The 24061-nt window shown below is 38.8% G+C and overlaps 1 protein-coding gene and 1 non-coding gene across 5 annotated transcripts; both read left to right on the forward strand.

Moving 5' to 3' along the window:
* The first annotated feature begins 1648 nt into the window (after positions 1 to 1648).
* On the forward strand, positions 1649 to 1721 carry trnav-cac (transfer RNA valine (anticodon CAC)). Its single transcript has one exon. It is a non-coding gene; the product is annotated as a tRNA-Val (tRNA).
* A 4364-nt stretch (positions 1722 to 6085) lies between these two features.
* On the forward strand, positions 6086 to 23505 carry nadk2 (NAD kinase 2, mitochondrial). Of its 4 annotated transcripts, none has more exons than XM_059357981.1 (12): positions 6086 to 6805; positions 7763 to 7851; positions 10166 to 10254; positions 10712 to 10793; positions 10927 to 11010; positions 13124 to 13263; positions 19344 to 19437; positions 19589 to 19732; positions 20289 to 20344; positions 20439 to 20492; positions 21669 to 21792; positions 22858 to 23505. In XM_059357981.1, exons 1-12 carry the CDS (start codon positions 6575 to 6577, stop codon positions 22994 to 22996), a joined length of 1326 nt encoding a protein of 441 aa, XP_059213964.1. In that variant the 5' UTR covers positions 6086 to 6574; the 3' UTR covers positions 22997 to 23505. The 4 variants fall into 4 exon arrangements, with proteins under 4 accessions (XP_059213964.1, XP_059213963.1, XP_059213966.1 ...); XM_059357980.1 differs by having other exon boundaries at positions 19589 to 19730; positions 20269 to 20344; XM_059357983.1 differs by having other exon boundaries at positions 19637 to 19732.
* The last annotated feature ends 556 nt before the right edge of the window (positions 23506 to 24061 follow it).

Below are 24061 nucleotides of genomic sequence, written 5' to 3' on the forward strand. Positions count from 1 at the left end.
CTTTGTCAGGTTTTTTTCTGCTGTGGGCAGAGTCTTCTGCTGCAGACGTAGGGAGAGGTTTGCTGTCGTGTAAGTGAAACGTGGCATGTTTTTGACGTGGGGTTTTCGCCAGGTGCTCAGGTTCACCCGCATTTAGTGAAGGAACAACTGATTCACTAACATGAAAAAAAATCTTAAGGTTGTAACATCTGCAGAGAAGGTATAGGGTTGGTGTTGTCAAGTGACGTGGGGTTTTCTCCTGGTGCTAAGGTTTCCCCGCTTTTGGTGAAGTAATAACTTATTCACTAAAATAATATTTTAAAAAAAAAACCTAAGGAGGCAACATCTGCAGAGAAGAAATAGGGTTGCTGGTATTAAGTGAGGTGTGGTTTTCGCCTGGTGCTCAGGTTCGCCCGCATTTGGCGAAGTAACATTCGCTCATTGAAAAAAAAATCTTTAAGTTGTAACATCATCAGAGAAGAAATAGGGTTGGTTTTCTTAAGGTTTTATGGGGTTTGTGCATTTAAAATTATTTCAGCATTTAATTTTGTTTGTATTCAACCATTTTCCAATTGTGGGCAGATGCATGAAATTCTTGTTTTTTCCCATTTATATTATGTAGCTTTGTGACTATTAGGGGATGTTATGTGTGTGTGTGTGTGTGTGTGTGTGTGTGTGTGTGTGTGTGTGTGACCAGCAGGTCCTGCACTATGTGACCTGGTGCTCTCTGCAAGTTGCAGTGCACAGGTCTAAAAAAGAGGTCTCTCCCACCTGCAAGTGTAACAGGTGCATTCATAGAGAGCACCAGGTCACATGGTACAGGACCTGCTACGCACACACACACACACACACACACACACACACACACATTCCACGCACTGAAGGTGAGCAATAGCAGCACCTTCAGTCAGAGACTAATTGCACCGAGGTGCAAATCAGAGAGATACAGGAGGTCTTTTATAGCAACTGCTATAAGGTTTTATAATGCACAAAAATAACTTTACACTATAAATTACATTGTAAACCTTATAGCAGTTGGTATAAAAGACCTCCTGTATCTCTCTGATTTGCACCTCGGTGCAATTAGTCTCTGACTGAAGGTGCTGCTATTGATCAACTTCATGGCATGGAATGTGTGTGTGTGTGTGTGTGCAGCAGGTCCTGCACCATGTGACCTGGTGCTCTCTACGAATGCACCTGTTACACTTGCAGGTGGGAGAGACCTCTTTTTTAGGCCTGTGCACTGCAACTTGCAGAGAGCACCAGGTCACATAGTGCAGGACCTGCTGGTCACACACACACACACACACACACACACACACACACACACACACAAACACACATCACATCCCCTAATAGTCACAAAGCTCCATAATATAAATGGTGGAAAAAACAAGAATTTCATGCATCGGCCTAAAATTTTGGAAAATGGTTGAATTTCTATCACTACATTTCTTCTAAATGATATGCTGACATCACACAATGCATGGTTTTATAGCATAATAGATGGATAGATGATAGGTAGAGCGGGAGGGGGTGGGATCAGGAATTCCCAGGTGATCGGCCAGCGTCTCTGTGCGTGGCCCCTGAACAGGAAACCTTTGAGAGGCTGGGACTCTCTCAGGATTTGGTGCACACCTCTACCAGATCGTCATGCATGGCAAAATCAGTTTCTGTAGTGTAGTGGTTATCACGTTCGCCTCACACGCGAAAGGTCCCCGGTTCGACCCCGGGCGGAAACTCATTACTTTGTGCAGTGCATGACCTAGAGGTAAGGAATCAGGCTTGTAACCAGAAGGTCACCAGTTCAAATCCCAGGATTCAATCAATGAATGAAGTGACCTAACCCCCCAGGCAGCCTGGGTGCACTGAAATGCTGCTCCTCCTTGCATGGTGTGTTGACTTGTGTGTAAAACAGGATGGGTTAAAGGCAGAGTTTGAATTTCCCCATAAAGTAATTAATTAACCTAAATGGATGGCTTTTCAGTGTTGGTGCGTGTCACATTGGCTCCCAGGTATATGTCACATCTTGCATGGAGCCGCTGGAGCGCATCAGGCCGCCCTCCACCAGAGTCATTTCTATGTTCATATAAACATATGGACCGAAACAAACAACATATTCTCGTAATTTTCCTTTTGAAAGTAGAGATTACTGTTCTGTGTAAATCCTTTGTGTGTCATGAAAAAAGAATATTGTAAAAAAAGAAGAAGAAGAAGAAAAGGAATGAACATTTAAGAAGTTAAAGACACTCACATAAATAATGCACAAAAATAACTTTGCACTTATGTCTGTCTTGAAGCTGCTATCTCGATAGATAGGTAATTTACAGGAAATTACATTATAAACCCTATAGCTAGTAATGTAATCAGAGTAGTAATCAGTGAAGCTACATGAACCATTTTCATTATTTTCTGAGCCCACTAAATGGAGCTATTGGTTTAAAGAAAAAGCCTAAGCAATGGTAATTGAATGTGCTTTCAGCGGCTGTTGATCAGAGAGCGCCATCTAGTGGGCACAGAAAATAATGACAATGGTTCATGAGGCTTCACTGGCACATCACTACCTACAGCAGTTGGTATAAATGACCTCCTGTATCTCTTTGAATTAGTCTCTGACTGAAGGTGCTGCTATTGATCACCTTCAGGGTGTGCGTGTGTGTGTGTGTGTGTGTGTGTGTGCAGCAGGTCCTGCACCATGTGACCTGGTGCTCTCTACGAATGCAACTGTTACACTTGCAGGTGGGAGAGACCTCTTTTTTAGACCTGTGCACTGCAATTCAAAGAGAGCACCAGGTCACATAGAGCAGGACCTGCTGGACACACACACACACACACACACACACACATCACACACACACACACACACAATCCCCTGGTCGTCACAAAGCTAAATGGAAAAAAAACTTCATGCATCGGCCTTCAATGGAAAATAGTTGAATTTATATCACAACTTTTCTTAAAGTGAAATGCTGACCTCACAGAATGCATGGTTTTATACCATCAGACTTCTGACGATAAACTCAGAATTCTGAATAAAGTCAGAACTAAATTTTTTTTTTCATTTGTGGCCCTAATCCTCTCTACTCTTCATTCACAGCTTTAAAAAACACTTTTTATTTATTGTTTTGTTTCACCATTACTGCTGCCTGCTGACTCCTCACCCCTCCAGCTGGTAGGAGCCACACGTGGTCTTATTTACACAGCAAGGGCATTTCAGGCTGAAACAAACTTTACCTTGTCTGTTGCAGGCCACATCATCAGGTCTGTTTGCAAGACGACAAGCAAACAACTTTTAAAATGTATGTTTTGTGACAAACAGGGCAATGCTGACCGCTTCTACTGCAGCAGTATGCACCCAAAATACACATTTCTTCTGTGATTTAAATGTATTTTTATTTATGATCCATAAATGCATCAGGATGCTGGTGTGTACAAAGTCAGAATTAATGCTTTGTCAGATGTGTTCACAAGATGACAAGCAAACATTTAAAATGCTTGTTTTTTGAAGGGAGTTCGGATCTATCACAGCAACGCTACACCGGCAGGATTTCATTTCCCTCTGAATGATCTTGTACTACATACTTGTGGAGAGTGTGTTTTATATTTTTTCAGGACCCACAAAGGCTTCCCTTTTCTTATGAGGATCTTGGGACTTCTACTGTCTATAGACATACTTATTGATGATACGGTGGCTGTGTCCCCTCTGTTTCTGCCCAAGTTGAGGGCCATAACTCCATATTTCTTGTACAGCATTAACATATTTAGGGGTGACTTTAAACCAATAAACTAATAAGGCATATGCTTAAGTGCTTAAGCTCATAGACCTCCATTTTGGGAAATAAAACTTCTAACATTTAACTGTGTAGGAGCTATTTCATTAGTTTGATTATCATATTATTATTGTTTATTTTGTACTTATTTTTGTGTACACTAGGGGCACTAAGCACCAGACCAAGCAGGTATTGGGCATTGATAAAGGTAGCTGGTGGTCTTGACAAGTAGGGCTGGGCGATATATCAATATAAAAAAATATATGTCGATATATTTTTAAATGTGATATGGAATTAGATCATATCATATATTAATATAGTTACATTTTTTGTCTTTCTTTATATATAAATGCTGCCCTTACTAGGGTTTGTCATATATGTAGTTTGTTTGTAATGTTCATTATTCTTTTCTTTTAATATATATTTTTTATTTAAATGGAAACTTTATGGAGCCTTGATTTTTGAAGTGAACGTATGTTCACTTAAATAAACAGTTTCAGTAAAATTACTTGTGACATGTCATATTTGACTTTGACTTTGACTGAACATTTGCTCTCACTTTACGGGGTATATATCGTATATCGATATTCAGCCTAAATATATCGGGATATGACATTTTGTCCATATTGCCCAGCCTTAGTGACAGGTAATGCACCAGAAGGTAAACCATTTTTTTACCAGAGCAAAGAGAGGCAGCATGAAATGTTTGTTTGCTTTGAACTGGAAATTAAATTAACCAAATTGTGAATTCTGCCTGGACAATTGACTTCTTTTAGTACATCCTAATCAAACTGTGATATAAGTGGCCTTTTGTGCAAGTTTTAAAAGTGAAAGAACTATCTTACAAATAGCCACTAAAAACTGCATGAGTACAATTAAAGAAATCAATAGAATAACTTGTGGAATCAGTACCTTTAAAGTCCTGGTTCGAGCATTGAGAGCCGCCTCCATCCTCTAGGACCCCAAACACCCCAAACACAGACTGCTCACACTTCTACCCTCAGGCCGGAGGTACAGAAGTGTTAAATGCAGGTCCACCAGACTCAAGAACTCCTTCTTTCCGATTGCCATCAGGCTCCTTAACAACGCATAGGAGATTATATTCATGGACTACCTCATATAACTGAACCCGACGGTTACATTTTCAGGTTGCACATACAGAATTGCACTGCACAGTTTTATTATGATTATTGTTGCTTTTTTATTGTCACATGCTGCCTTGAATTTTCTTGTAGATTTACTTCGTACAGGTGCATCTCAATACATTAGAATATCATAGAAAAGTCCGTTTCCAGTAGTTCAAGTCAAATAGCCCCAACCAAGTATTGAGTCATATAGATGCTTTTCAGAGGCCAACATTTCCATATTAAACATACTTTTTAAAATTGGTCTTTTGTAATATTAACATTTTTTTTTGAGACACTTAATTGTAGATCTTCATTAAATGTAAGTCATAATCATTAACATTAGAAGAAATTAAATAAAGTAAGACATGAAATGTTTCATTTTGTGTGTAATGGATCTATATAATGTGTTATTTACAATTTTTGAATTGAATTACTGACATAAATACACTTTTCAATGATATTCTATTTTTTGAGATGCACCTGTATATTGTACATCTTTTAGCTTTTACATTGGTTGGACAGCAAAGCAAGAATTTCATTGTACAGGGAAAGGTGTTTTCTACTGTTCATATGATAATACACACTTTGATTGATTTGATTGATAAATTAACTGTATTTTAGGTAGTATTTTTTCCAGTTTTTCATGTGTTTGTGAACGCCTCACGATCCCGCACAGCCGGAGAGCTGCAGTTTCAGGCCCCTCATTCTTTCGAGACAGCGCCCCCTACTATACTATACTATACTATACTATACTATAATACAGTCGTGGAAAAAAAATATTGGACCATTGTTTCCTCTCATATCTTGTTCATTTTAATGCCTGGTACAACTAAAGGTACATTTGTTTAGACAAATATAATGATAAGAACAAACATAGCTGAGTTTAAGAGTTTAATTTAAGAGTTGATATCTAGACATTTTTCATGCTTTTCTTGGTAATATACCTAAATCATTATGCCTGATCCACCTTAAGTTGGACCAAAAAAAATTAACAAGATATTAGAGGAAACAAGTCATTTTTTCCAATAAAAATATATGGATATAAATATGGATATATGGGGCTTGAAACCGCAGCTCTGTTTTCCATGTGTCCGTGAACGCCTCTCGATCACAAGGTGCAGCAGCCCAAACAAAGCGTTACGGCTGCGCAGCCAATCAGAGCCAACTCTGCGTAACGTACGCAGGACGTCATTACGTACATGGTACGTGCAGTGCAGCCAGTGTTCCCTGGTGTTGTCGTTTATTCTTCACCTTCCTTCCCATGTGTTGGCTTCACCCTGTGGGCTTAACTCGAGTTTAAAAGCGTTTTGAAGCGGAGGACTGCGGCTCAGTTTAGTTTTTTAATCGGTGAGAGTAAACCCACACACAGGACCTCTCTCTGACGTGTTGTGAGTAAACTGCTAGCTACTTTTAGCTGGTAACATAATGCAACCTTGCCTAATAGGGCTAGTAGGGTAACTAAGGTTGGTTAAATGGCGAGCTGAGTGCAGCTCTGGAGCAAAACTCTCACAGGAAAGCCATATATTTAGAGTTTAAACTGGACTTTTAGAGCTTGGTGACCTTCCCTGACAGCTGGGCGTGTGTCTTACTTCTGTCAACGGACCAGAGATGAGACAGCCTGTCAGCTACTTACTAACAGCAGAGACCTCATCCAGCAGCACACAGTTGAGTTTATGTTCCAGTGTGCACTAAGTAAGGATGACTCTGCGCTCCGTGGTGAACCTGGTGTGCTTTGGGAACCGAGCTGCCAGCCTGCTGTTCGGACACTCACGTCGCCCCCTCCATACTTCACTCTGCAACGCCTCATCGCAGCCCAAAGCGGGATTCAAACCGGAAAAAGTAGCAGTGGTCACTAAAACCACAAGATATGAGTTTGAACAGCAGCGCTATCGCTACGCAGGACTGTCTGAAGAGGACTTGAAACAGCTGGTAAGAGTGGCTTTCACTTTTCCAGCCTTCCATGTAGGGCTGGGCGATATGGACCAAAAGTCATATCCTGATATACAGTCATGGAAAAAATGATTGGACCATTGTTATCTTCAATTTATTGTTCATTAATGCCTGATACAAGTAAAGGTGCATTTATTTGGACACATATAATAATAAGAACAAAAATAGCTCATAAGAGTTTAATTTAAGAGTGGAAGTCTAGCCATTTCTCATGGTTTTCTGGATAACAACCAAAAATCATTATCAAGAAAAAAAACGTGGAAAATGGCTAAATATCAGCTCTTAGATTAAACTCTTGTGAGTTACTTTTGTCCAAACAAATTAAAGGCTTAAATCAAAATTAAAATGAACAATAAACTGAAGAAAACAAGGGTGGTCTAATAATTTTTTTCCATGACTGTATTTAGGCTGAATATCGCTATAAGATATATATCCCGATATTTTTTAACACAAAGTGAGAGCAAATGTTTCAATCAAAGCCAAATATGACATGTCACCAGTAGTTTTATTGAAACCGTTTATTTAAATGAACATAAATACTGTATAACAACAGGAGTACCTTTTTAAAAAAAATCATAGCTGCATAAAGTGCACATTTAAATAAAAAAATTAAAATAAAAAAATATCTTAAAGTACTCTATGAAATAAAATAGGCCAATCTTTTTCTGAAATAAATATATTTATATGAGAAAAAAATAACAAACATTACAAAAGACCTAAATATGATAAACCCTAGTAAGGGTAGCATTTTAAAAATTTGAATTATATCGATATATGCGATATGGTCTAATTCCATATCACATTTGAAAATATATCTATATATCTTTTATATCAATATATCACCCAGCCCTACTTCCACGCAAAGCAAACACTCAGATCTGACATGTTTGTGTGTGTGTGTGTGTGTGTGTGTGTGTGTGTGTGTGTGTTTTGCAGCTTGCTATGAAGGGCTCCAGCTACAGCGGTCTCCTGGAAAGACACAACATCCACACAAACAATGTGGATCACATTGTGAAGAGCCTGAGGTGAGCTCTCACACAGTGGTGGAATATAAATAAGTACATTTACTCAAGTACTCAACTTTGAGTTACTTGAGTATTTCCATGTAGCTTTATACTTCTACTTCACTACATTTTTTAGGCAAAAATTGTACTTTTTTCCACTACATTTAGCTGACAGCTTTAGTTACTTTCCAGGCTGAGATTAAACATGAAAAACTTGAGAAATTTAAAGAGATTAGTCTTTTTTACATAAATAATTCAACCTCATTGACAGTATATGCAGTGGTGGAATGTAGCTAAGTACATTCACTCAAGTATTGTACTTAAGTACACCTTCTAGTCACTTGAGTATTTCCATGTATCTGTAGCTTTATACTTCTACTTCACTACATTTTGAGGTCAATATTGTACTTTTACTCACATTTAGCTGACAGCTTTAGTTACTTTTCAGGTCGAGATTTGCCCCAAAAAACGTGATTCATTTAAAGAGATTAGACTTTTTTATATATAGATAATTAAACCTCAATAACAGTATATTCAGAGGTGTAAAGTAAACAAAGCAGTGTTTCCCCTACCATTATATTAGGGCCCCGCCCCCCCTTGACAAAGTTAATTTAATTTTCTATAGAGCGCCAAATCACAGCAGAAGTCATTTCAGGTTCCCTTTCCTATGGAACAGCTCTATATCTTGTCCTTTTGTTAAACAAACTAAATAGCCTTATGTTATTTATTTTATTTACACAACGGCATGTCATTTCTGTCTCTACATGGTTGGCCTGTACAACTTTCGTCTGCTCTCTGTATTGCGCGCAGCTGAGTTCGACCCCGATGCGCACACACACATGCAGTTTCCCATTAATTACCTAAACTGTGGCGGCCCACTAGAGTCTAATTTGTCGTGCTAAAGTCACATTTCAAGCTACTTCAGGCTCACGATATAAAGTTCTACTGCTCAGCAGAGTGTCTGTGACCCGCCAGTCACTCACTCCCCCACCCCCCCCACCTCTCCATCCTCCTCAGACACATGCGCGGGCATTCACACACTTACACACACACACTGAATATATATCGCGCTGGTTTACCAAGGTCCAAAAACCCTGCTGCATACGCTGTTTGGTAGCCGCAAGCTAACATTAGCTTACAATTAATGTTGCTTTAATCACAAAAAGCTTAACTGTGAATAACGATCTGAATTATTTCCTGTCGCTAAACACATGCAGCTTTCAGAATAAGAGCACAGTGTGTTAACAGAATCCACCACAGAATTGACAAGAAGACTGTCAAAATAAGATGCCTTAAATAAAACATAGAAGAACCCTTATTGTCTTTACAATAATTAATAAAATATGCAATGATTAAGATCAGTGTATATGATGGAATAGTGGCATTAGAATGTGTGAGAGGCACCAAATTTGGGCTTTTTATTGAAAAAACGAATTCTCTGGGGGGCATAAAGACTCTATGTCACTGTATCTCCCCCTAAACCTAAGGGAAATGCTGCTAGTACAATTTCCACAAGTACTGTGTTTAAGTACCACTTTGGGTTACTTGAGTATTTCAATTTTATGTTACTTTATACTTTTTCCTCCAGCTGACAGCTTTAGTTACTTTTCAAGTTGAGATTTAACATAAAAGTATATTAGGATTTAGATTAAGATTTCCTTTACTGGTCCCACAACGGGGACTTTTCAAGAGTTACAGCAGCAAAGTGCATAGCAAAAAACAAAAAATAGTAAACAGCAGTATAAACTAGAAATATAAGCAAATTAACAAGTAAAAATATAATAAAGTATTAAGAATGTGCAATATAAACAAGTAGAAATATAAAAAAGTATTAACAATCAAAACAAAAATAAGATAAAAAAAAACCCTATATATGATCACTTTAAAATTAATACTTTAAAAAAAAAAAATGAATCTCATACCAGTATATTAAAAAGTTAAAATGAGCCTCGGGGATAAATAAAGTAATTTTTAATTTTTGATTGATTTCTTGAGACAATTAAATTGCTGCTTACATATTGCATTAATTATAATAATAATCCATTAATATATTTAGAATATATAAATGACAATCTGATTGGGTCCATTCTGCATAATAAGTACTTTTACTTTTGATACTTTAAGTACATTTTGATGCTGATACTTTTGTACTTTTACTTCAGTAACTTTTGAATGCAGGACTTTTACTTGTAGTGGAGTAATTTCACAGTGTGGTATCAGTAATTACAAAAGGATCTGAAAACTGCTGTCACATAGCCACATTCCCAAGAACCAGAAGCTGACAGAGCAGGTTCTTCTTCTCCTAAAAGCTGCTTGTATAATTGTTTGTTTACAGGAGGGAAGGCATTGAAGTAAGAGTTGTGAAAAGAGGAGAATATGATGAAGCAGTAGTCCGATGGGCAGATGCCATCATCTCCGCTGGAGGTAGGAATCTTAGATCATTTGGATTTATTTTGGAATTTTCAACAGTGGGATGTTGTCTTAAATGTAAATAAAGCAGAATGTGATAGTTTGCTAATCCTTTTTGTCATACCTTCAAGTGAAAACTGTACAAAGATTTATTTTCAAACTGATAAATGTTGTAAATATACACACACATTTTATTTAATTATGATTTCTACAAACATCCAAACTTAGTTTTAGGATCGTGGTTGTATGCAGTGAATGCCATTCATTCCAGGAATGTCAATATTGTTAAATTTCTGCTTATTATCTTCTCTAATCTCTCTTGAACACCAACTTTTGTGCCCCAGGTCACGTACAGAATAGGCAGAACTTTTAACTAATTTAACCCAGGGGGCAAAAAGTCACTCAAACAAAGGTTTCAGACAAACATGCTAATAGACAATACAAGTTCTCTAACTGCAGTTTGTTTTGTTAGGTGACGGGACAATGCTACTTGTTGCCAGTAAGGTTTTAAGCAAGGACAAACCAGTTGTTGGAGTTAACACAGACCCTGAGAGGTAAAACACTGAAAGGCTTGGATTGTTACATCAGACCTGTTCAATGAGCCACCTAATAATCTCATGTCATCACTTCAAGTTGTTATTATTTCACAGTTCCACAGTTTATTACGTTTCTGTCTTTCATTTGCAGGTCAGAAGGTCACCTGTGCCTGCCTGTGCGGTACACTCGTGCCTTCCCAGAGGCACTCGAGAAACTCTGTCGTGGTGAGTTCAGGTGCGTATTTACCCACAAATAACCTGAGTGCTGTTCTAATGTTACTGTCTTCAAGTGAACACTAGACGTGTGAATCAGCAGAGACCCCATGATATGATTTTATCCTGATATTTGAGTCATGATACGATATTATTGCAATTTTAAGCTTTTTTTCCCCAATATGGTGAGTATTGAGATACAACATATTGCGATTTAACTGTTTAACTGCATTTTGGGTCCACAAAATTAAATTCAATCAAGAATTGTTTTGTCAAATAAGAGAAAATTCTCAGTCTGTTCATGTCACTTCAGTCTTTTTATTTCTCCACAATGAGAGTCAAACCCACAGACTGACCAACAAAGTATTCAGTCAAACTGAACTGAACTGATATCAAACATGTATGGACGACAACAACTGCAGCATTTTATCAAACTTTCAAAAACTTTAAGCTTCACTGCTCTCAAATTTTTTGAATGAAACATAAAAAAGCCGAACTTTGCAGCGTTATGTTGACAACTTCCTGACACGACACACATCCTGACACACAATTTAGACATTTTTTCCTGGTAATTCTAAATTTTTCTTGTGATTTTGACTTTTTTTTTTGTCATTTCTACTATTTTTCTGGTAAATTTGACTTTTTTTTTCTTGTAATTTTGACTTTTTTCTGGTAATTCTACTTTTTTTATGAAGGCAGATTTTTCTCACAGTAAAACTTGAGATTTAAAATAGGAATTAATGAAAAAAAAAATCATTCAAAAAATCCCCAAACTTTAGCAGCGTTATTTCGACAAGTTCCTGACATGATATATCCTGTTGCATATTCTAGTTTCATATGATACCAGTATCTCCAGTAATATCGATTCTTGGCGGCCATGAATCGATAAAATATTAGCACGCAAAATATTGCGATACTATGCTGTATCGATTTTTTTCCCCCCACCTTTAGTATACGGGATGATTCGCTTATTGGGAGATTGTTGGCATCAAGTGTGTGAACCATGAATGAACTCTTGTGATGTCATGTATTTCTGAGAGCAGTCCTTACAACAGATAATGACACCTTTCACCTGGATGATACTTATGCTAGTTAAGCTTATTAATCTGTGGCTCATCGGGGAATCGCAAACGATTAAGGCTAAGACGTGTCTCCCCCTCACTCTGTATCTATTAAAGAAAAAAAAAGGCTTTATAATCTGCTTTATAATGCTTTATGATTAAAAATTGGCTGAAATGGATATTTTTGATCAGTTTTACTAAACTCTGTAACCGTCCGTTAAGTAAAATAAATGAAATAAAAAATCCCGAGCAGCTGGTTTGAAATAAATCTCAGACACAGTGACCTCACAGTAACTGGATTTAAGCGATCCCACAGAGTCTGAAGACACAGACGCAGTGGGATTTTAGAAAACCATGTGACTTCTTTCCAGACAACACAGGTTTAAACTTCTCTTGAACTCCAAAGCTCATAATAACAGAGCAATGGGAAGTTGTTTACCAACTGACAGCGAAGAGGTTCACTAGATGTGGGGGAAAAAAATCAATACAGCATCAATACGATATTTTGCGTGGCAATATTATAACAATTCATGGCCGCCAAGTATTGATATTTCATGTTCCAACGGCCAGCGGGCCGGCAGTATTTTCAGTATTTTAGGAATATACTGAAGATACTGGTATCATTAGGCGTGTTTCCACCGAGTACTTTCTGAGTGTAAACCTGTATAAACCTGTTTATTGTAAAAGGTAAAAAAGTGCTTTCAGGTGTTATTAACCCATTGAAGCCTGGAAAGCAGATACGTCGTTTTGTAGTATTTGTATAAGCTCTCAAATACTTTTAGAATTTCATTTCTATCTGCTACAGAGGCTGAAAAATCTATTATTTAGTAGAAGCGTTGACACTTCTGTTGAATTTCCAGAAAAACTTCAGGTTTTAGGGGCTTATTTTAAAATCGCCCAGAGGTTTTACAGCCGTTTTAGGCGTCAATGGGTTAATACATCTTAAACTTGACCGTTCCTTTGAGAGAAATCTATAAGATTCAATTAAAGTCTTGTCACAAAGTTGCACTGCATTCACTTTAGTCTTAAGAATGATGTCGTCCCCTCACCTCTCCTCTCCTGGTCTGTGTTCAGGTGGTTGTGGCGTCAGAGGATCCGTCTGTACTTGGAGGGCACGGGAATCAATCCCACCCCTGTGGACCTGCACGAACAGCAGCTGAGCCTGGAGCAGCACAGCCAAGCTCACCGCATCACCACCAGGGACAGCCAGCAGAGTACGAGTGCACATCCTGTCCTGTGAAATTGACCTAGATTGACCATAATGGGCTGATATTGTCTCTAATTGAGTGTGCTTGTAAGAGCACACTATTAACTATCCACCAAACTTCTTCCTTTTCTTCCACGTTTTTTTTCGATCGACTACTCATACCAGAGTTTTGGTCGCACATACACCAAAAAGGTGTCAAATCGGCCGGTTCAGCCATGACAAATATGCTAAGACCTTTCTAAGTTTTCGGCAAGTGGTTTTCAAATTATTCGGCAAAACACGGCAAAAAAAATCACCCCAATGTTACCCTACAGAGCGGGTACAGTGGATGACATCATCAGTAGAATGGAGAGGGAGAGAAAAATTTGTCAAAAAATAAATTTGGAAACCTTGAGGCCGCAAATACCACCCGAAAGAATTAATTTATACATAGAGAAGGAGAAAGGGAAAGGCACCTAGTTCTGTCAAGACCTCAGGGTTTGTGGGGACAGTCCACCCATTAATTAATGTGTAATTCACTCAAGTGGACATGTATTCTTGGGCGTTTGACTTGCTCATCAATAGTTTATTGAAAGCAATGTGATTTGTAGTGTAAAACTCCAAACATACAGTATTTACCTCAAATATTAACTTTTTAAGGGTGATCCGTTTGGGCAGTTACTTTTATTAATTACTGTCCCTTTAAGTTTACAGAGGGGTCATGGCGCCTCCATGAATCAGATCGTTCCAGGTTTGAGTTTGGCCAGAGACATTTGCTGCAATCCCCATGCCTCTCATTCCTGATTTCCTGTCATCTTTCTGCTCTCAAACATTTCACCACACAGCAGCTTTTAGACATTTTTAGACATTTTTCTGTTGTTTGCAGAAACCTTCATTCAATACAAAGTTAACGGAGAGCTCAGTGTTGCCACCTCTTCAGTAAGGAAAGTTTCTAAGGAAGATTGTTGTTGTTTTCTTTAAATGTAACAATTCCAACCCTCCTCTTTTATCCGGGCTTGGGACCGGCAAAAGTGACTCACAAGGAGCACTTTGGCAGAGTTACTTAGGTTTTGTTTTCATTATTATTATTATTATTATTTTTGTTTTTGTTTTTATGGTCTACTGAGGAGCCTACAACAAGTAAAACAGGATTTTTTAAACCATAAAATTGAAAAAATGTATACACTGTATACATTTACATGTATACACAACAATGATAAGTAAAATAAATAAAATGGCGGAGCAGAAAAATACATACCTTCGCTCTCAGAGTCCCAAAACACAGAGAGCGAACACAACCTGGGAAAATAACTTCCGTCCACAATGGGAGAATCCATTTATTTAACTTTTTACCAGGGCAAAATACTAACTAAAACTTACATGTAATTGCCTCTGTGTATATCCAAATGATACAGAAAATATTTTGTCCACACATGAACATCACAATCCCTTGTAAAAATGAAATATAAAAACAGGAAGTTACCCCTTACAAATGGAAAATCAAATATTCTCAGATTACACCTTCAAAATAAAAGTTTTCCGCATTATCCTAAAAACATCAAAATAAAAGTTCATAATCTAGTGTAATAACATCTCTGCTACACAAGGACATTCAATTTCTGAGTTTTCTTCTTACCAAACTCATCTAGTTGAACACTCTCTCGACTTCAGCATTAGAGTGTGGCAAGTGTGCCTACTCAATATCAATCAATATGCAGCAATAGCTTCTGCCACGTCCAGCGCAACTCATGAAACGTTGCCTATTTCTTGCCTCAAATGTTTTGCAAAACACATTGTAGTGACTAAAAGACGCAGCTTAGTGTCAGAAAAGAAAGACACACATAAACTCAAAAGGCTCAGGATTAGTTATTGAATCCCTTGCCTTCCAGCTGTGGGGTCACAGTTTGAGCACTGAGATGGCCCTAAATCCTGCCCAACATCTTAGAAACCATCTGCTCCAATGGTCTCTGTCTCTGACATGTTGGAGGGCAGAGGACAGTGGAGGAGACAATAACCTGAATGTAAGGCAGGACTGGAGCATTTAAAGACATTTTAGCAAATATGGTGTTAGCTGACCAAACGTGCAAACCCCACAAAAACCCACACTAAACACACCAACACTTAATAACACTAACCCTATTTCTTCTCTGGCGATGTTACAACTTAAACGATTTTTTTTCATGTTAGCAAATCAGTTGTTCATTCACTAAATGCGGGTGAACCTGAGCACCTGGCGAAAACCCCACGTCACTTGATAAAACCAACCTAATTTCTTATCTGCAGATGTCACAACTTTTAAGGTTTTTTCATGTTAGTGAATAAGTTGTTCCTTCACTAAATGCGGGCAAACCTGAGCACCTGGCGAAAACCCAACCTAAAAAAACATGCCACGTTTCACTTACACGAAAGTAGCCCTGTTCCTGTGTCTGCAGCAGAAGGCTCTGCCCACAAACGAAAAGAACCTGACGATGACATTGCGCTTTCTGGATCCGCCCATCAGGTGATCTCTGACACAGCAGGCAATGTACTTATCAAAGGCTGGTTCTTCTGTAGCCAAGGAGACCAGAACATTTTCTACACAGCCCCACTTTTTACACAGGTCCTTGAACATGGTCTTTTCAAGGTCCTTGAAAGTCTTTGAGGTGGCTTCAAAGTCTACACACTCTATTTCGACCAATGTCCTTTCCAGCAGACGCTCACAGATTGCCTTTGGGTCTGCGAAATTCCAGATCGGGTTAATTTTGTTGAACACCTGTGAAATCAGCCTTTCCAAGAAAATCCTAAGGTGCTCTTTGTTTTTTTCTTCCCGTCTTTTTTTCTCTTCTTCTTCCTGTTCCTGTTCGGTCTCATCCTGGGTCTCCTCCAAAACTAGCTCAGGTGATTGTACCCTCACACTGGTGCGAAAGGGTGAGCGTGTTGGGCCACTGTGACTCTCAACAGTTGAATGTACGCTCACTCTGGTGCCAGATGGTGAGCGTGATGGGACATCTTCTGCAAGAGTTTCAGCTACTCTTTCACTGTGGCTCTTAACAGTTGAATGTACACTCACTCTGGTGCCAGATGGTGAGCGTGATGGGACATCTTCTGCCAGAGTTTCAGCTACTCTTAAACTGTGGCTCTTAACAGTTGAATGTACACTCACTCTGGTGCCAGATGGTGAGCGTGATGGGACATCTTCTGCCAGAGTTTCAGCTACTCTTTCACTGTGGCTGTCAACAGCTGAATGTCTGCTCACTCTGGTGCCAGATGATGAGCGTGATGGGACATTTTCTATGAGAGCTTCAGCAACCCTTTCACTGTGGCTGCTGACCTGAGTGTTTACCCACCAGCCCATTAGCCCCAGGAAGTTGAACACCTTGTTCCTGATGTAAGCACACATGTTAGTAGGTGACACAGGAACGTCCACTGGTTCTGGTTTCTCATCTCTTATCTCTCTCTCCAAGTCTTGGATGCCACCATCATGGTCTATCATGCCACTGCTGATATGAGAGTAGAGGGTGTCACTGAGTTCCTGTGTAAATTTCTGGTCTTCACCACTGGAAACCTTTTTGAAGCTCTGTAGCACCTCATTCCCACTCTCTGGTTTTTCAGAGTCCACTTTATGTATCAAGGAGTCAACACTAGCTATGAGTGACTGCACTGAATGCCTGTCTTCACATACGTTGTCCTTGTGATATTTGGCCTTCAAGTGCTTCACCATACGATAGATGGACACCTTGGCAAACCGCTTTGCAAAAAAGATCTTCATTTTGCTCTTTGCTCCTTTCTTTGACTCTGTTTTGATTTTCTCTTCCAATTCTGGACTGGGGTCAGCAAGAGTCATCTCCTCTAAGCTCTTAGTTTCTTTAGAAATGAGCTTAGCTATGTCTCCTGCAACACTGACAATCTCCTTTGAGTGTTCAGCTTGCAGAAGATCATACTGGTCTGCCACTTCATCAAGAAGAGGTTCAAGGATCTCGTTTACCTCCGTGCTGATTACTTCTTGGTAAGTCTCAATCACCGATTCTTGTGATGAGACCTCGTCCTCGTCGTATGATGCGCCTTCACACTGACTGAGAAATGAAATCGATATGCAAGAGGGTCCATCCATATCTGTGACCTCGATAACTTCTGTCTTCTGGGAGGCTGTTGGACTTTTTCTCTCCTTCTGCTTACGTGGTCGGACAGAGCAGAAGGCATTCATCTTACCTGCAAATGTCTTGAACATTTTGCAGGCACGAGTCACGATCAAATTCAGTCTGCGAGGTGGAATGACATACTGAATTTCTACTGGATCTGTACTGCCCAAAGTAGTGGAGAGGGCAGAGTTTACGCTCTCCAAAACCTCTTCAGCAACGGAGCTTGTCAACCGTTCTAAGCTTTTGACTGGGTTCTCAATGCAAAGAACCTCCGAAAACACCTGAGAAAGTGTCTCGCTCAGACTGGACTTGACACGCTCCTCAATCGACACTACACCACTGCCTCTAAGAGCAGTCAACAAGGCTTGTGACATAGCTGTTATTAATTCCAAGAACAGCTCTGCCAACATGATTTTGGTCGCATTGTCAGGAGAGCCGGATTGTAACATCCCCCATTGTTCCAAAGTCATCCTTTCAAAAAAGGAATCAATTGGTTGTCGGAGTGTTGCCACTGTAACCCCGGACATCTTCTCTGTTTGCGATGTTCCTTGTTTAGCCATAACAAATGTTGTATCGTTTTGAGAGATGTACGTTTTGTGTGTTGTGAAGTTCTTGGTTAGTTTTCACTGATCTGGTAGTTAAGCTAGCAGAAATTAGACTGGGCTGGAAGAACAGAATGAATCAGATGTCTGCATATATACAAGATAATTGGAACCAACATATGATATCATCATCATACATCATCAGAAGATCAAAGCATTTAAAGACATTCTAGAAGATGACATCACCAATGATGTCACACACCAAATGAATTGTTTAAAGGCCCACCCACAAACAGCAACTTTAGCTGAGCATCCGTTGCTAGGCAACTGGAAACCTATGGAGTTAGATTTGTGCCAAAAAGTTCTAACAACATTTTTTCAAATTCAAACAAAAAATATTAATCAAACCTTGTGCCCCTGTCAGCCAGCCACTATAGAAGCCTTTTTGATACTTTATATCAACTTTATATGAATTAGGACGCACTCGTTATTATTTACCGCTCGTTTTTCATTTAACCGTTCCACCTGTTATTTCCTGTCACTACCTTTCAAAATTAAAGCACCCGTTTCACACTGGACGGCACCTTTTCAAAATAAAAGCATCACAACATAAATGGAAAAGTGATATAGTGATTGGAGTATTTACTACTTTTTACTGCTATATGTGATTTACTCCACATTAACAGTCTTATCATAACATGTATTCTTATCAGTAGCAGCTCAAAACCAGATAATTTACTGTATTTTATAAAATGATTAAATTAATATTGAGCAGAATTTAGTTCAGAGTTTTGATCCGCCCCCCGCAACCTTCGTGGTATTGGTCATGTGGCCCCTTGGGAAAATTAATTGCACACCCCTGGTCTTGTCACACATTCGTCTAGTAAAGCTGTCAGAGTTATAGTTTGAGCGTAGGACCCACAGGTGTTCCACAAACACGCACCCACAGCCTCATAGACCATCATGTTAAAAAGGCGGGAACATTTCTGGAGGAAAGCAGAGGTACCAATTTCTTCTGATTGCTTTGAAAAACAATTTCTTCGTTTTTCTTCACAAAACACATATGTAGACATCCAGGAAGAACTCAGGAAGTGTAATTGGTTCAATGATAGGAGCTACGGTTGGGCCAAAAATGCTTTCTGTTCAAGGGGCACTTTTAGCTGTTTTTCTCTCTCAGTGGCGTCAAAATGTCGCAGGAGCAGCTGCGGTTGATTGCTCTGCTCTGATTGGTGGCAGCCACCTGGCCCTGGTTGCTTGGCTACCAAAGCCTTGATCTGTCACATACCTCAGCAACAGTAGAGATAATTTACTGTAAACTACTCGGCAGTGTCAATAATGTATGAGTGAGAGTCACGAGCCAGAGTCAAGCACACTCAAACTTTCTTTAGAAATTTCTAGTTGTTTTTGTTCTCTTGCTATTTTCCTACTAATTTATTAACATTTTTCAGGGACGGGAACACTCCACGATAGTTTCTCCAAGCCTTGTCTACTTCCAATCAGAAGCCTGAATGAAATCTTCATCGGAGAGTCTCTGTCTTCCAGGTACCTGTCGTCTTAGCTGATGGCAGCTCCATCTAAACCTGTGGTGTACCCATGTCTGTCTGTCTGCATGCATTCATGTTGTAATGCTCATTAATTCTAAGCCCCTCCACCATCATCCTGCACTCATCAGGGGAATTTCTATCCATCACAGGGTGAAGTTAACCTCCTTCACACCCCATGTTAAACTCTTGCTCCATAGGGCTTCCTACTATGAGATCTCTGTGGACGACGGCCCGTGGGAGAAGCAGAAGAGCTCAGGACTCAGCATTTGTACAGGAACAGGATCCAAAGCCTGGTAAATTGAACTACACACAACTTTCAACTTAACATTTCATCCTCATCCGTTCTGTTAGTGGAGGTAGAGCTTAGTTTGAAGTAGGGATCATGGTTAACTTTAGTACCTTGAGAGACTTGACCCAAAGAGTTCCAGCTAATTAAGAGAAAGACGAAGCCTAACTATGGACCCATACAGGCTGAAATGGCTCAACAATATAGAGCAACATACCATTTTTACCATTCTTGGAGCCTGACAAATTCACTGTTTGTCTGTAACTACTTCACAATAAAAGCATCCTGGTTTTCTGGAAAGGTTTGGAATGCATCATGGATAACTTTTTTTCGATGAGGTCTATTGGTTATTTTACAGTTATGGAAAGAAAGAAAGACAGAATTCAAAAGTTTTTCGTCCATCTTTTGTCCAAGCATTGGTCAACAGCTATTCACTCCTGAATAGTTTACACAGGAATTGGGGGTAGTTCAACCTGACTGGAATGAAGCTGGAATTACTAAACTTGTAGTAGAAAGTGATCCCATTTTATCCTTTATTATCCTTGGTGTTTGTTCTCTGTCAGGTCATATAACATCAACAAACTGGCTGAACAAGCTGTGGAGGAGCTTTTAAAGATTGGTACGTATGTGTGGAACTTTTGATGATAATATCAAATATACAGTAAACCAGGTCAGACTCAGCAGACCTACTGACAATTCATATTTTTCTTCAGCGAAGTCTCAAACAGGTCTCGATATCCCACTTAATCGTGACCTCATTGAAAAGGGTGAGTTGATCGTCTTTATTTCTTTATGATTATTTGTGTACATTTGTTGACACTTGACATGATGATGTTAGAGGTGTGAATCCCCAGAGTCGTCACAATACGATATTATTGAGATTTTAAGCATTTTGCAATATCGTGAGTATTCTGATACAATATATTGAGATTTAACTGTTTGGACAACTTCCTGGCATTTTTTCAAACTTTCCTCAACATTAAGCTTCACTGGTCTGAATTTTTTTTAAATAAAACATTAAAATCAAACTTTGCAGTGTTCCTGATGCACATTGTGTCTATAGATTCCTTAGATCTTCTAGTTTCATATGATCCCATTATCCCCAGTTTATTCCGAAAAATGAGCCCACTACGAACTACGAAAACAAATAGTGAAAATACTGACGACCATCTGAACGCTAAATATCGATACTTGGCGGCCATGAATTGATATAATATCACCACTCAAAATATCGTGAGACTATGCTGTATCATTTTTTTTCCTCACCTCTAACATTTTATCTTCAAACTGGTAAACTTTTCATTCATGCATTCTGTTTTTTTTATTTACTTTTTACACATTTTCCAAACTTTTTTGGAATTGTGATGCTCATTCAAAACTAGTTTGTACGCCATGTTTGTGACCACAAAAGGAATCAACAGTGTTTATAGGTGATCCAAACTGTAACTTTTCTCAACTTTAAGCTTCACTGCTCTGAATATTTTTGAATGAATCATAAAAAAAGCCGAACTTTGGAGCGTTATTTCAACAATTTCCCGACATGATATCCTGACACACGGGGCCTATAGATTCCTTAGATCTTCTAGTTTCATGTGATATCAGTATCTCCAGTAATCTCGGCCATGAATCGATGTATTATTGCCACGCAAAATATCGCAACACTATGCTGTCTCGATGTTTTCCCCTACATCTAGTGAACTTCCCTTTTAATTGCTAAACAGCTTTCCGTTGCTCTGTTATTATGAGCTTTAGAGTTCAAGAGAACTTTAAACCTGTGTTGTCTGGAAAGAAGAAAATGAAAAAAATGAGCCCGCTACGGCCTCCGAAAAAAAAAAGGGGAACATACTAATCACAATAATATTGCCACGCAAAACATCGCAACACTATGCTGTATGAATTTTTCCCAACCTCTGGTTTCTGGTTTCTGTCTCCTGTCTCTTCAGTTACTGATGCATACAACGAGTCTCTGATCTTCAGTCCGGACGACAGGCGTTTGTTCTACAGCATCAGGGAGCCCATCGTCAACAGAGTCTTCTCCAACAGTCGGCAGAGAGGCTTCGCCAACAAGTCAGTGAATGTTCCTCAGTCTCAGAAACAAAAAGCTGAATAATGCTACCTATACACCAGAAGACTTTGAAAAGATTTGGAAAGACTCCTGCAAGACTATCAGCTCACACCTGCTCACATCTAAAGACAAGTGTTGAGAGTTTTTAGTCTCACACTGAGATTCTACAAATATTGTGAATCTTGCAGGGTCACTATTTACAATACTACAACTAGATTTCCTTTAGCATTTTTTACCTACCATGCAATTTTTGTGTGTGCAGTGGTTTGTGTTGAAAAAAAAAAAAAGAATAGGAGAAGACGCCACAAAATGCCCCCTCACAAAGCTGAAAAAGGGTTTCTGTTTTTCTGACATGAAAAGTTGACTATTTTACAGTAAAAATAGATATAAGGAAGAGGGAAATGAACATTTGACAGAACAAATGAATTCATGATATACATGTATGTCCTATTTAATTATAATTTGTTTAATTGAATAATTATCCTTATCACCTCTATCAACTTTCATTTAGTAAATCATACATTAATCATCCATTATTTATTAGTTATTTATGTAGGCTATACATTTATTTATACATTTTAACTGGGTCTCCTTACTGTTCTCTTTACTAAGAAACAGCGCCCAAAATCCCGTTTGTGGCCGTAAATATATGACATCACTATATTTGTATTTGGGACTGAGCTTACTAACATTATTGTGAAGTTCCTTTTTCCTGTGGAAGTGGTTTTACTGGGCGGTCTGGAACCGGGGACCTTTCCCCCGCTCATCTATTGGTTGGTGATTGTGTTACATCACTGAGACTTGAGATAATATCAAACACATTTGATATGATCTAAACCCAAGACTAGGAAAAGACTGATATGGAACAAAGCAGATTACTACCTTAAACTTAACCATGGAGATGACGGGAGCGCTGTGACTCCAGTAAAACTCCTAGATTTACTACAGACTTTCAGTTTTTAGTCTGGGACTGGGGAAATCGTTTGGTGTAAGACCAGCATAAGAGTTTTTACGCTGTAGAAAAGCTGTGAAGCTGTTTTAAATGTTCTTCTGCTTCTGGTGTTCAGGGTTTCTGTCCGCTCTCGGTGTTGGGACGCCTGCATGGTGGTCGACGGAGGAACTTCCTTCGAGTTCAACGACGGCGCCATCGCGACAATCAGCATGAGTGAGGAGGATCAGCTCCGGACGGTCGTTCTTGAGAACTGAGGAGAATCCAGTGCACGTAAAAAACTCTACTGGTTTCTTCCAAGCCAACTGTTCAAAGGGAAGTACCACCTTTTAGAGTTCAGCAGCCTCAAGTATTGGAATATTTTTATACCTGGAATTTAAGACCTGTCACAATAATTACATCGACTTATCAAGAGCTAATCATCTCATGTCCATAAACTGTACAACTGTACATGCCTGTTTGTTTAGGTAAGAATGTTCAGCCAACATGATGCCATAGCTTTCCCTTGCATTATTATCCTGTTATATTATCATTTTATCAGTGGTGTTAAATGACAATAATATTGGTTAATGCAATGATTTCTGGGGCAATGCATAGTTCAGCACAATGTGGTTATTGTGACAGCTCTGCCTGAGAGAAAGGTATCATTGTCACTTTTGTTTGATTAAATGTGTGCATTTTTACAAATTAATTATTTCCAAATCAGATTTTTTTTTCCTTTTTTATTTTCTATTATCACCAGGATAGAACAGGTTATAACATTAATCTCTCACTTCATTAAATCAACCAAGCAGAGGAAGAGATGAGGGATCTGGGATGAATAGAATTAAAATTTATATCTATTTCAGATTACATTTTCAGAGCATTGGTTACCTACTTTTTAAAGAATGATGAAGTTTATTCTCTATTTTCTTCATTGTCAACATATCCCAATCAATCAGGGTCTCACTTCTTTCTGAGACATGCATATTTAAAAGATTTAATTTCAAGAAAAGTAGTGATGTGCCAGTGAAGCCTCATGAACCATTGTCATTTATTTTCTGAGCCCACTAGATGGTGCTCTCTGTTCAACAAAGAGCTGAAAGCATACTCTATTACCATTGCTTCAGCCTTTTTCTTTAAATTTTCTTTTAATAATGAAAATGGTTCATGAGGCTTCATTGGCACACCACTAAAGAAAAATACAACAAACTCAAATTAGAGTTAATAATCCATTTGTCAGGAACTATTTTCAGTGGCGGATTAATACACATTATATGTCAGAATAAATAAAGTGTGTGTTTATGGAAATGAAAGAACATGTGCACCAGTGTGGCTCATTG

Source organism: Centropristis striata, chromosome 19 (assembly GCF_030273125.1).
Source record: "Centropristis striata isolate RG_2023a ecotype Rhode Island chromosome 19, C.striata_1.0, whole genome shotgun sequence".
NCBI lineage: Eukaryota > Metazoa > Chordata > Actinopteri > Perciformes > Serranidae > Centropristis > Centropristis striata.

What these genes read in the sequence shown, in the direction of transcription:
- nadk2 (XM_059357980.1), top strand. Translation starts at nt 6,575, where the DNA reads ATGACTCTGCGCTCCGTGGTGAACCTGGTGTGCTTTGGGAACCGAGCT. An exon ending in AAGAGGACTTGAAACAGCTG is followed by an intron (nt 6,806 to 7,762) that starts GTAAGAGTGGCT and finishes TGTGTTTTGCAG; the next exon opens with CTTGCTATGAAGGGCTCCAG. An exon ending in CTCTGTCGTGGTGAGTTCAG is followed by an intron (nt 11,011 to 13,123) that starts GTGCGTATTTAC and finishes GTCTGTGTTCAG; the next exon opens with GTGGTTGTGGCGTCAGAGGA.